The sequence below is a fragment of the Trachurus japonicus genome, chromosome 12, assembly GCF_045865225.1.
Source record: "Trachurus japonicus isolate A0001 chromosome 12, Traja_1.0".
NCBI lineage: Eukaryota > Metazoa > Chordata > Actinopteri > Carangiformes > Carangidae > Trachurus > Trachurus japonicus.
In genome coordinates, this window is record NC_140918.1 from 716,640 (window position 1) to 731,093 (window position 14,454).

General features: G+C 42.7%; 1 protein-coding gene across 1 annotated transcript in view; it reads left to right on the top strand.

Annotated features, from left to right (window-relative positions):
• Positions 1–10,309: 10,309 nt before the first annotated feature.
• The window catches only part of rasgrf2a (Ras protein-specific guanine nucleotide-releasing factor 2a), a 63,597-nt gene continuing 59,452 nt past the window's right edge, over positions 10,310–14,454 (top strand). Inside the window, exons 1-2 of the mRNA XM_085792531.1 lie at positions 10,310–10,555; positions 10,981–11,019. Coding sequence (XP_085648657.1) covers positions 10,310–10,555; positions 10,981–11,019 — 285 coding nt within the window. The remainder of the gene's footprint in view (positions 10,556–10,980; positions 11,020–14,454) is intronic.

Here is a 14,454-nt window from a genome sequence, read left to right on the forward strand (position 1 = left end):
GCAGAAGAGGAGGAGAGAAGAGAGGAAGAAGAGGAGGAAGAGGAAAAGGAGGAAGAAGAGGAGGAGAAAGAGGAAGAGGAGGAGAGAGGCAGCAGCAGAAGGATAACTCAGCTTCCTGTGTTGCTCTTCCTCCTCCTCCTCTTCCTCGTTAACCAGCTGTGACCCTTAGCAACCAGCTGCTCGTCGTCCAGGCCGATAGGAACAGGGTTTCCATCACTTTGCTGTAACCATAGAAACGCCTGTTGCTGTAAATCCACGCTGCAGTGTGCGACGCTCACCACCAGATGGCAGCAGCACACAGCGTGTTCAGCCTGTGTGTGTGTGTGTGTGTGAGCTGCAGCAGTGAAGGAGTGAAGGTTTCTCACCTGGACAGACAGTTCTGATTTTGTTTCAGACAGATTTTAACCTTTGTATTAAAACTTCTAATGTCTCGAGTTAGTTTTATTTCGGTCGGTAGTGAATTCCACATCTGGGAACCCTTTATAGAGAAGGCTGATTGGCCAAAGGAGCTCTTGTTACGGCGTGAGATTTTACAGTTGCCACTTGCAGTAGGGGAGAGTGGGGTAATTGGTGCCACGGGGCAAGTAGTTCCACCCCTGTTATCTAGAAAACCACAGAAGAAGTTGGTCATGTGACCACATATTTTTGAAGGGGCATCCATTTCACTCATCATATCAAGAAGGGAGACACACGGCTTGAGAGGAAAGCACATTTATGTTCAAAAAACAAGTTTTTGCCCTCCAAAGTAAAATTTCTATGATCAAGGTTTTTTGATTGCCATGTTTGAACAATTATAGATAACTTTGAAAACAGTTCACACATTTTTTTTTTTAACCAGGCAAAATCAATTAAGAACAAGTTCTTATTTACAATGATGGCCTGACAAGAGGCATAAGCTTCTTGATGGGGGGGGGGGCTGTGAGGGAGAAAAGATAGGTTAAAAGACAATAGCAAATATGCACAACAATACAAACATTCAGCAGAAACAAGGCATAAAAGTTAATAACAAGGATATTCAAGCATAAAAGACAAGATTATTACAAGCATAAACTTTTTGTAAAACACATGTTTTAGTGCTTTATTAAGCTACACCATGAGTCTATACAGTTAGCATGATGCCAGCTCAAAACAGCTGGGGAATCCTTTTTTCTCAAAATGCTGGGCTTGGGGTAATTTGTGCCAAAGGGCCTGGGTTAAGTTGTGCCAGTGGCAGTGCTGTCTGTGTATAGGAGAAACATGGCAGTGGGCACGGATTTGCTTGAAACTTAACATGTGTGATGAGGGACCGCCCCTGAACACACCTGCCCAGTCTGGTTGTGCTCGTAGCGCCACCTGGTGGATGAACAAAACATTGCGTTTCTTTGCGCCACAGCCCCCAGCGTGCCTCAGGCCTCCACGACTGCATGGGGACAAGCGAGGGCCCGATCATCGCCGCTTCTGAACGTCTTGCTTTTATATAGCATTATCATTTGTGAGATTAAAATGATCTGTTTTACTTCAATTATCAATGGCACAATTTACCCCAGTGTATTCTCTCTAATGGCACAACTTACCCCGCACCGGGGGCAAGTTGTGCCACAAAACCACTTTTTTTTCTAAAGCTATATTTCTGAAACAGTTTATTTAAGATTCAAAGTGATTGTTCCCAGGGATGCACAACATCCTAAACTATATGTACATATTTTAGTTGGGGGCATTATTATAATCCCCTTGCTTTAAAGGAAATTCAAGTGAAAATTGGCACTACTTACCCCGCTCTCCCCTACCCCTGGTGATCCTATCACTATTTAGTCTTCTAAAACCAAGTTCTGCAAACACTTAAAAACCAGTTTGACAGACGAAAAGTTTAGGAAGTTATCAAAACTAAGCAAATTATAGGCCTACTGCTTCAAAATGTAACAGTGATGCCCCTTTATTGGTAAACAGTAAACACACTCCTAACCCTTGTGGAAAACCTTCCCAGAAGAGCTGAAGCTGTTAAAGCTGCAAAGGGTGGGCTGACTTCATATTAAACCCTATGGATTAAGAATGGGATGTCACTGAAGTTCTTATATGTGTGAAGGCAGACAAGCGTATTCTTTTGGTAATATAGCGTACCAGCGCTTGTTGCCTCAAATATACAAAGTTCTTATGCAAATATGATGTAAAACATCACACAAACAGATAAAACTTGAACATTGTGATTGTTTAGTTTGGTCTCTGGATGAAATAATCTCATATAAACTCATATAGTCAGCTTGTGTCTGTGTGAAGTGACTGTAGTTTTGTGTTTTTATTTTAAAGCTGCTGCTGCTGCTTCGACAGATTTTTCCATTAGTGCAAAAAAAAAAAAAAAAAAAACTGAACCAAAGGAAACAAAGTGAAGCTGCAGCGATCTATTAAAAAACACAACCAAAAAAAACCAACATCCCATAAATAACCAGCCCTTTATTTGCAGGCCAGTCGAGCGTCACAGAGAACAGATGCACCAGCGGCTGTGGAGTTCCTGCAGCCTGTCAAGAGATCCGCGGCGTCACGGCAACGCCTCCCATCCCATAACAACCGCGTTTCGCAGAAAGAGGGAAAAGTAGACGATGATGATCAGTGTGTGTGTGGCCGTCAGAGTGGCAGGAGCACTGGTAGAGTAATCCCCCATAATCCTTTGCTGCTGCTATAGCTACAGATGAGACAGAGACAGAGCTGCTATTTTGCTAAACTGCTAAACTGGACACACTCTATCACTCCGCTACAAACGCGTCCCACAACACCCACCATTGCACTCTTTACTCTTTGGTAAATTGGCCATCACTTCACACCCGCCGTCAGACCCACTGGCTCACTCTCATTTATAAGACCCTCCTTCTACGGACCCCCCCTTACCTGTCCCGTTTGCTGCACCAACTCCCCGTCACATACAACACTCGGTCCTCTCATCTCATTCTGCTAACAATCCCCAAAACCAGATCTACAATCGGCTCCGCATCATTCCAGTCAGCTGCTGCCTCTGATTGGAACATATTACAAAAACTCCTCAAACTTGACAAACTTATCTCCATTCCAACCTTCAAAGAGGCCATCTCACACCTTGTCACAGACTCCTGCAAATGTTTTCCCCCCGTCTAACCCCTCTTCCTTTAGCCTGTATTTTTATGTTGAGTGCCCATACCTGCCGCTGGCAGCCCTGGCTCCTCCTTACATGTTGATAATCCTTGTATAGTGTCTTCGCATGCATTTCTGTGTTGTGATGTTCTAGATAACTAATTCCTCGCTATTAACCTTGCCTGTTCTAATTGAGCTGTTACATTAATTTTCTGCCCTGCCTGCTATTGCCTGCCTCGCTGCTCTGCTCATGCCTTGCTAACCTGCTTCCCTGCACAGCCATGCTGGTGTATTGTCTTTGTGACTGTCTTGCTACATGTCTGCTCAGTTGTGTTTTGTGCCTCTGCTTGTGTATTGTCTTTATGGTCGTTCTGCTGCATGTCTGTTTAGCTGTTTTATGCCACTGTTTTTTAACTTGTACTTTTTTTCACAGCCCTCCCCCCCTCTCCCCTCAAGAAGCTTGTGCTTTTTGTCAGGCCATCATTGCAAATAAGAACCTGTTCTTAATGATTTTTCGCCTGGTTAAATAAAGGTTAAATAAAATAAAATAAAGACCCTGATGGGGACAGACGGGACGGGACAGACGGGACATGATGGGACAGGACGGGACAGAAAAGACAGGATGGGACAGACGGGACGGGACAGAAAAGACGAGACGGGACAGACATGATGAGACAGACATGATGAGAGAGACGGGACAGGACCATAGACTGTAGTCAGAACGGCCGTAGCACCGTGACGTCACCCATTGGTTTGGGGGAGTCTGTTTTGTGCCGCTACTACGGGGGTTTGAGCCGCGCCATGTTGGATTCTACTGCCATATTTGGAGCGGTGCGGCGGTTAACCGGCCGAGGACCCGCCCACTGGCCTCGTAGCAGCGGTCTCCGGACCTGTCACTCAACGTTTCCGCGCCCTAATTGGCCAGAACTTTAAACCTAATAACAGTAAAACGGTAGAGTTAAAAAAAAAAATTCACCCCCCTCAGAGTGTGTGCGGGGGTAGAAACTATCGGTTGAGACCAAAAAAATAAAATGTACCAGGCTGTAAATATGTTTTTTTAAGCTGTAAAGTGGGTGATTTTAACATGGGGGTCTATGGAGAATGCTGCTTTCTGACACCAGCCCCCAGAGGAAGAAGAGGGGATTGCAGTTTGTTGAACGCAGAAGTGACTTCACTTCTCAGACCCACAACTGCCCCCTTGGACAGGACAGACATGATGATGATGTCTGTCCCATCTCTCTCATCATGTCAGTCCTGTCCCGTCTGTCCCATCTGTCCCAGACAGATATGAAGGGACAGACATGATGGGACAGGACAGGACATGAAGGGACAGACAGGCCGTGGGGTCGGGGTTGTGGAGTTGTGGACACTGAGCAGCAGCGTGAGTCTCTGTCCAGCTGTGATGCAACGTGTCCTTGGCCTGTCCTTTAACCTGAGGGATTGTCCCCGTGCTGCTGCTGCTGCTGCTGCTGCTGCTGCTCCTCTCCTCATTCAGCTGCAGTCTGACTGTTATTGTGTGTTTCCGTCGGTCAGCGCGGCTGCTGTCCGGCCCGAGGACACGTCGGGGTCAGAGGTCGAGACGGGACTTGGCCGATGACACCTCAGAGACAGACAGGGTTATTATGTTACAGAAGCATTTTTCTCCTCATGTTCCTCCACTAGAGAACTTGTTCTTCTCATCACCAAACGAGGCTGCTCTCTCTCTGACAGCTGGTTTTTAAAGGGATACACCAACATTTATTTTTCTTCGTGTCTTGCCTAACTCCTGAGTCCATGACCAGCAGATAGACACCATCCTTTCCACTGTGCGTGCAGTAACAAGGGGGATAGAGCCGTATCGCCGTAATTAGCTTAGCTCAAACGCTGGAAGTGTATAGGTAGTGTTAGCCTGCCTCCACCTAAGGTCGCTATTTAGCTTAGCTCAAACGCTGGTAGTGTGTGGGTAGTGTTAGCCTGCCTCCACCTAAAGTCGCTAATTAGCTTAGCTCAAACGCTGGTAGTGTATAGGTAGTGTTAGCCTGCCTCCACCTAAGGTCGCTATTTAGCTTAGCTCAAACGCTGGTAGTGTATAGGTAGTGTTAGCCTGCCTCCACCTAAGGTCGCTATTTAGCTTAGCTCAAACGCTGGTAGTGTGTGGGTAGTGTTAGCCTGCCTCCACCTAAAGTCGCTAATTAGCTTAGCTCAAACGCTGGAAGTGTATAGGTAGTGTTAGCCTGCCTCGACATAAAGTCGCTAATTAGCTTAGCTCAAACGCTGGAAGTGTATGGGTAGTGTTAGCCTGCCTTTAGGTGACTTTAGGTGGAGGCAGGCTAACACTACCCATACACTTCCATTGCCATAATCCCTATAGTCATAGCAGTAGGTTCGTTACCTTTAATTGTCGGTGCAAGCTATTTTTAGAACGGCGGAGCAGAGCTGTGAGCTGCTCAGAGCTACGCTACGGAGGCTCATTATGGGATTTCTTGGTTTCAAACTCATCAAACTCATCAAATACACAATCCAACAACTCCACAACGCTCTGGTGGACAAGTTGTGAGCTGCACATTCTCCACGCTATGAAATAATAACACAACGTTACCACACAGAGTTGTTTTAGAGGGAAATTCATGTAAAACCTCTGATGCGTGTTGCCTTCAGGGACAGTTTTTCATCATCAGTCTCTGTATTTCCCTCTAAAACAACTCTGTGTGGTAACGTTGTGTTATTATCTCATAGCGTGGTGAATGTGCAGCTCACAACTTGTCCACCAGAGCGTTGTGGAGTTGTTGGATTGTGTATTTGATGAGTTTGATGATGAGTTTGAAACCAAGAAATCCCATAATGAGCCTCCTCTGTAGCGTAGCTCTGCGCAGCTCACGGCTCTGCTCCGCCGCTCTAAAAACAGGTTGCACCGACAATTAAAGGTAACGAACCTACTGCTATGACGATAGGGATTATGGTGATGGGCCAATTTGACTAAAATGTTGAACTATCCCTTTAACTTGAGAATTAGAGCAGTGTTATCAGTTACATGCCTCTGACCAGACCTTGACCTGACCCCGTGACTGCAGGGCGGATGGGTGTGTGTGTGTGTGTGTGTGTGTGTGTGTGTGTGTGTGAGGGGTGGACCTCACAGGAAGACTCTGAGGGTTTAATACCCCCCTGCCCCCCCCCCCCTCTACCCCCCTGCCCCCCCCCCACCACCACCACAACTTCCCCCAATCAGCATCACATTGTGCAGAGTGTGTGTGTGTGTGTGTGTGTGTGTGTGTGGACAGAAGTGAAAGTCTGTAGCAGCTTAGCACAAAAGCACACACAATTATATGCACACAGACACACACACACACAGAGTCGCTCGCATAACATCTGTCTCCATGCATACACACAGACATACACACACACACAGACACACACACACACACACACACACACACACACACACAGTCTACTAAAGCGCTACAACATCTGTTTGTGCTTTCAGGCTGCAGGAGAGTTTCACAACAAACAGCTTCATCTTCTGCAGCGCATCACCAGGTTACACAAATAGAAACTTCTGCTTTTGTTCACGACTCAAGCCTCACTTTGTGTGTGTGTGTGTGTGTGTATGACAGAGTGTGTGTGTGTGTGTATGACAGGGTGGGTGTGTGTGTTAGTCTGGAGCTTGGGCACTTTGCAGGTTTCCTCCCTCTGACTGACAACGGCCTGTTTGAGAGTTTAACTTGACTTTAGCTTAAATTGAATTGAATTGAATTGAATTGAATTCCTTTATTGTCATTCATACCATGGCGTAACCATGGGTTACCTCATGGTTTTAGCTGTTTTTTTAACAGCTATTTCTCTCTAACTTTTTAATATATTGCCTTTTCTTTTTTTTTTTTTTTTGTGATCAATTTTTTATTTTGTTTTATTTCATTACAATTCCATTTATCCATTCCCCTTGACCCCACCCTTGTCCCGGGTCCTGGGGGTAACATTAGGTTAGGGTGATTACAGGGAAAAACAAAAACAACAAACAAACGAAAATAAATAAATAGTTATCAATAATTATCAAAAGTAGGCTACATAGCAGACATATTCATGAAACAGAGAAAAACAAAACAAAACAAAAAAAAAACATGCAAGCCCATCAAAACAACGCTTTGACATTCTCAGCTGCCGCTTCTAGGTTATGTATAGCTTCTACCTTTGCCTTTTGGGCACGGGCACTGGAGATTTCTAGTGACAAAATTTCATAAAATGATAATTTCCACAGATACACATTTAAAACATGTGGTGGTTTCCATCTTTTTATCAACATCTTTTTAGCAGCAGTTATATATACAATATATTGCCTTTTCTCAACCATGAATAACCACATGGAGGTTTGCATTTGGATTTTGTTTATACAAAATCCAAATGCAAACCTCGATGTGGTTAAAAACATCAGTGAAGATAAAAAAGAAAGACACACAATCAACAACAGTAAGACAATAAAGTTGAATATTTGACCTTTGTAAACCTGTTGTTTACACTCTGATCACCTTGTGTGAGGAAGAAACTTCCATAGTGGTTTATGGAAGATTCATTTTCCAATTCTGCACATTATCTAGTATCATCTTGCTCTTCAAAGAATCAAGATGAACATTCATGTCACGGTGAAAGACTGCTCTCGTCAACAAAGAGATGCGTTTAAAAAATGAATGCAAATTAAAGGTTTTGGCTAACTTCCTGTCAGCAGATGGAGTTAGCAGTTTCTTATTTTTCACATCAATGAATTACTATAATTGTTTCTAAATGAATTTAAGGACCTTTTAACTCTTGTACCCTGATAGAGTTCTATTACATCACATCACTGTTAAGTTGTGCAGTGTAGGCTACAATAACATGTTATAAGTCATAATAAGACCAAAAAAAACAAAGAAAATGGAAAAAAACCCTAATATTTGTGATACCAGAACAGTGTTATATTAATATATAGACTAGGCTACTATTAGTATTATAATTTTATGTTATATAATAATATTTATATTAATAATACAATAATATTCCATTGTTTTTAATTTTGATAAAGAGGAATGAATTTATATTGAAATATCTTGTCAAATTGTCATTTTTTAAAAAGGTTTATTGCATTTACAGTTGATGTTCAGTCATCAATGGGTTTCAATAGGTGTCATATGGTTGAGACGGGATCATGGCAAAAATTCACCTCATGTTTATGAACTGATTGTGGAAAAAATAAACAAATAATAAATTATATTCATCAATAAAAACTATTAAACAACATATAAAAAATAATTTATTTTCAGTGTAGGCCTATAGTTTTTTTTTTTTGCAATATCTGTTCAAAAATGGAAAAGCAAAAAGTGTCTTGAACGTACTTGGTCTACCCTACTTAAAGCTTCAGTCAGCGATCCGGTGGTTTTGTCTAACTTCCTGTCAGCAGATGGAGTTAGCAGCCCCCGCCCTCGTCATGGATCTATTGGTCCTCGTCCCTACGTCACCACATTCAGGCGCATCCCTTGGCTGCACACACAGAGAGGACTGCCCCTTTATGCCGTTCTCTCTCCTCATTGGATAAAGGTTGTAGGATACAAGGAAAGTTTTCTCCTGGGCTCAGAGCAGAGCAGAGTGACTGACAGACCCGTGTTTCAGACCAAACACTCTATAGAAGTGATTGCTGTCGGAAGATACAACTATTTAAGACTTAGATTAACACAAACATTCACCTGACTTCTGCTTTAAGTTTAGTTTAGTAGTTTAGTTTAGTGTGTTTATTTCGGTCTCATAAAAACAAATACAATAGACAAATATAAAGGTATAAATACAAAACAAAACAAATCAGAACAAAAACACAACAAGCAAAACAATTTACTTTGACCGAAAAGGTTAAAGTGCTATGTGTGCAGCGGTTCAATATGGAGAAAAACTAAACCAATAGGATAAAACCGACGTTACATAAATAAACTAGAGTGCTACTGTAACAGTTGTCTGCGTTGTGTTGTTTATTTGCAAGAAGGACCGACACTCTCTTAGCTTCAGGACCGGACTCTTATTGCCTGGACAATGATACGGAAATGACTGGTCAGCTCACGGTCAAGCACAGCACTCGTTAGCACAGCTTCATGGAGGAAAATTAGCAAGTTAGCTTAGCCTTCGAGCTAAGGTCGCTAGTTCTAAACATTAAACAAAATAAACCCTCTGTAACACATTTAGTTCCATGTATAAAACTGTCTCCAGCTTCCTGAACATAATATCATGATAACTGCATTATTACATTACATTGTTGACACAGTTTCAGTGGCTATAACGCTGTGCTTCGTGTAACAAACATGGATGTAGGTAACAAACCCACCATGGGCTCAGTCCTAGCATACTGGCACTGTGTTTACATCACAGCCCATATTTGGAGAGCCCTGCTAACCAGTGAGCGTCCGTGACACATGAATAAAGTTATGTGATTGGCTGTCACTGTGGAAGTGGAATCAACACCAAAACTCTGTTACACTACATTCACAATGTTTGCATATAAAAGTAGGATAAAACAATAAAATTATACAAAAAATAATTTTGTGTAATTATACAAAATAATAAAACCTACAGTAGGACAGGATATGTAGGAGGCTACTCAAGTAAATGTACTCCGTTACTGTCCACCACCACGCGCTCCCGTGCACCTGCTCCAGGGGGCGTGTCTGTGAGCGCGTGCAGCTCCCTGTCTCTTTAAGTTGGTGTCAACGCGGCTTAGCGCTGATCTCCGCCGTGATTCTGCTTTCACCGTCTGTTCTCTACCCTCTATCTCTCTCTACTTTTATTTCTGCGCTGCTGCTGTCAGTCCGTCCGAGCTGCTGCTGCGGACGGAGGATTGGATTTATTTTGTCTTTTTCCCCCTTTTATTTTGTTGTATTTTAACTCCTTGTCAAAGTTTGGAGCTGCGGAGGGAGACGGCGGAGGAAACTAAAACCCCTCAGTCCGTCCGGATGAGAGGATGAGCGCTGCGCCGCGGACGCTCCAACTTTCTGCAGCATGGTAATAAACATAGATATAGTAGTAGTCAGTATATAGCCTGTATCTATGGGTAATAAAGCCGGATTACCTCCCTGTGCTGCCTCGTATCCCTCCGCTGCGGAGTAACGGAGTAACGGAGCTGTGATGTGATGCGGCGGCGGCGCAGCGTCTGAACTTTGGCTCCACAACATTCACATTATTCAGATTAACATTAATATTAATATAACCAGACTCTTCATCATCATCATCATCAAACCATAAGAAGATGCAGAAGAGCGTGCGCTACAACGAGGGGCACGCGCTCTACCTGTCTGCGGTGGCGCGTAAAGAGGGCGCGCGGCGCGGCGTGCTGGGTAAGAAGACCACGGAGACCGGGTCTGGCCGCTGGACCGACCGGTTCTTCGCGCTCTACCAGAACCTGCTGTTCTACTACGACACGGAGCAGAGCGCGAGGCCGTCCGGCATCTACCTGCTGGAGGGATGCACGTGCGAGAGGGCACCGGCGCCCAAGGTGTCCGCGCTCAGCAACAAGGAGCCAATGGAGAGACAGCAGGTACACACACACACACACACACACACACACACACACACACACACACACACACACACAGAGCAGATGATAAACAGCCTTAATGGAGCTGTTTTATTTCTTATACTCTGCAAAAACTCAACATCTTTCCAAGAATATTTGTCTTCTTTCTTGTCAAAATGTCTCATTTCTAGTCAAAACTAATCTCTTTCTACTTAAAATAAGACTCATCACCTAAAAATGAACTTGTTTTTAGATCATTTTCACTTGTTTCAAACCAATTTTCACTTGAAATAAGTAGAAAAATCTGATAGTGAAAGCAGGTTTTCTATCTATTTCAAGTGAAAATATGATTGAAATGAGTAAAAAGTTTCTTAAAAACAAGCGAGAGGGCACCGGCGCCCAAGGTGTCCGCAGTCAGCAACGAGCCAATGGAGAGACAGCAGGTAGAGACACACACACATGGAGAAACAGCAGGTAAAGATACACACGGCAGATGTTTTATTTCTTATAATAATGTATTTTATTCATATAAACGACAGCACACTGCAAAACCTCAAAATCTTACCAAGAATATTTGTCCTATTTCTAGACAAAATGTCATTTTTAGTCAAAACAAATCTAATTCTACTTAGAATAAGACTCAAAGGACTCAAATAAGACTAAAAAGTTGCTTGTTTTTAATAAACGTTTTACTTATTTCAATCATACAATCATCACTTGAAATTCACATTAAAAAGTAGCTTGTTTTTAGACACTTTTTACTTCTTTCAAGCAGATTTTCACTTAAAATAAGTAGAAAAATCAAGAATATTTGTCTTACTTCTAGTTAAAATGTCATTTCTAGTCATAACAAATCTAATTATACTAAAAATCAGACTCATCACAGTAAAAAGCAGCTTGTTTTTAGACACTTTTTACTTCTTTCAAGCAGATTTTCACTTGAAATAAGTAGAAAAATCTGATAGTGGAGCAAGTTTTTCTTTCTTATTACAAACACAAAAAACTTGCTTTCACTGGCAGATTTTTCTACTTATTTCAAGTGAAAATTAGTTTGAAACAAGTGAAAATGATCTAAAAACAAGTTCATTTTTAGGTGATGAGTCTTATTTTAAGTGGAAAGAGTTTAGTTTTGACTAGAAATGAGACATTTTGACAAGAAATAAGACAAATATTCTTGGAAAGATTTTGAGTTTTTGCAGTGTAATAAGGCGGAAAATTCACTGGCACTGAACCTTTAAACTGTTTATATCATAATAACGTAATAATAACAGTGTTTCGCATGATTCAATCACAAACAACTTAAAAAAAACAAACTTTGCATGTATTTCCTACTGTAATGTGCAGGGTGTAAGTATAAAAATAAAGTAGGGGGGGGGGGTCATGATGATAAACAGCCTTTATGAAGGTGTTTTAGTTCTTATAATAATGTATTTTATTCATATAAACGAGAGCAATAAGACAGAAAAATACAGAAACTAATTCACTGACATATGTGAATACACATTTCAAGACATTAACAAACTTAAAAACTGTATAATCTGATTCCGTGCACTGAACCTTTAAACTGTTTATATCATTAGAATGTAAAATATTAATGTGCAAATTATAATTAAGTCATTTTCATTTCATTTTTTCCATTTCATTTCTTTATTGAACATGTCAAGAGTAAAAACGAAACAAACAAATAACAAAAATAAAATCAATGAATGAATAAATGTGTATTAATAATCAGGGGCGCCGAAAAGGGGGGGTAAAGGAGACGGATTCTAGGGGCCCATGATTGAGGGGGGCCCAGAGAGGCCCCTAATGATGATGAAATGATAATACAGTAAAAATAATGACACCAAGTTATTAACTAACATATAATCACAAATGTTTTATTTTCAATGTCCTGGTAACAATAACTTTATTGTTTTGGAAACATCAACGCCTGCAATAACAATAGCCTACATTTTACTACAGTCTCAAAACAATACAAAGGTGAATCTGTGTTGGGAAATGAAAAATGAATTCCATTGTATTCCATTGAGTGCTCAGTTCTTCCCCTACTGAACATGTCAACTGTCATGTTGTTCCTCTTTCACAAATATGGTAATGATAGTCAAAAATACCATTAAAATGCATAATTGTATATAAAATAGCATCAAAAAATTTCGCCGCTGTGTTGGGGGCCCTGTAAAGATTCTTTTCATGGGGCCCAAAATCCCTGGCGGCGCCCCTGTTAATAATCATCATCTCTAAAGAACATGCCTGTCATGTTCAAAAGGGGTAAGAAGAAGTTAAAACATTTTCTGGTCCGACCCCCTTCTGCTATTCATATAAATAAGTAATGAAAAAATAAATAAAGAAGAAAAGAACAAGTCCATCTCATAGGAACTCAGTATTTTGTTTCTAAATAATCTTTTTGCTCCACGTTTTCAGCTCATTGCTGCAGTCGTTCCACAGATGAACTCCTGTTGTTGTGACACAGTGAGGTTTCATGTTTGTCCTTACTGGTGGTTTTTATAATATATATGTAACGAACAGGCTTGGAGACTCAAGTGCAGAGATCAAACACACACTTTATTACAGGACGAGCAGAGGTCATTCACAAATAGGCAGTCCACGGGGCGAAAGTACAAGCAAGGGCTAGACAAAGGCAGAGTCAAAAACTGTCCAAAAGGTCCAAAAACCACAGGCAAAAGTATCAAACAGGGCAAGGCAAGAGCAGGGTCAAAAATACTGGCAAGAGGTCAAACACGAGTATACATACACTTGAAGAACGTGCGAGAGCTGGGAACCGAGGAACCTTGACAATCTGGCAAGGTAGGTATGGAACACTAGGTGTATAAGTACTGAGTGGATGATTAGTGATGGCAAACAGGTGTGGCTGAAAACTGGCGGGAAACTTGACAGGAAGTGGGAGTGAAACAAGGATGAAACAGAGCTTAACAAAATAAAACAGGAAGTGAATAAAGTCCAGAACACATCTATACTCAGTGAGCATGACAGTACCCCCCCGTCAAGGGACGGCACCGGACGGACCAGGAAGATCCGGATGGCGCTGGTGAAAATCCCTAATGAGGGAAGAGTCCATGATGTTCCTGGATGGCTCCCATGACCGCTCTTCAGGGCCGTAGCCCACCCAGTCAACCAAATACTGACGACCCCTGCCCCTCTCGCGGACTGCCAGTAACCGGTTAACTGAATACGTGGGCTCTCCGTCAACAAGACGGGGGGGAGGAGGGGTTTGGGGGGGGGAACCAGTGGAGACTCAGTCACAGGCTTGACCTTGGAGACATGAAAGGTCGGATGGATCCTCATGTGACGTGGCAAGCGAAGTCGAACAGCAGCAGGATTGATGACTCTGGAGATGGGGAAAGGGCCAATGAAGCGAGGTGCCAGCTTGCGGGATTCAACCCGAAGAGGCAGGTCCTTGGTCGATAGCCAGACTCTCTGGCCCGGCTGGTAGGCAGGAGCTGGTCTGCGATGGCGGTTGGCTTGGCGCTGGTAGAGTGTGGACGTCCGGAGAAGAACCGCTCTGGCCCTCCTCCACGCCAGATGACAGCGCCGAACGAGAGCGTGAGCCGAAGGGACTGCAACCTCGTGCTCCAACTCAGGAAAAATGGGAGGCTGGAAACCATACACACACTGGAACGGGGACAACCCTGTAGCAGAAACAGGCAGAGAATTATGGGCATATTCAATCCATAAGAGCTGCTTACTCCAGGAAGTCGGATGTTGAGAAGCCAGGCAGCGCAGTCCCGTCTCCATCTCCTGGTTGTATCGCTCTGTTTGACCATTGGACTGTGGGTGGTACCCTGAGGACAGATTGACTGTGGCACCAATGAGGGAACAGAACTCCTTCCAAAAACGGGACGTGAATTGCGGGCCTCTGT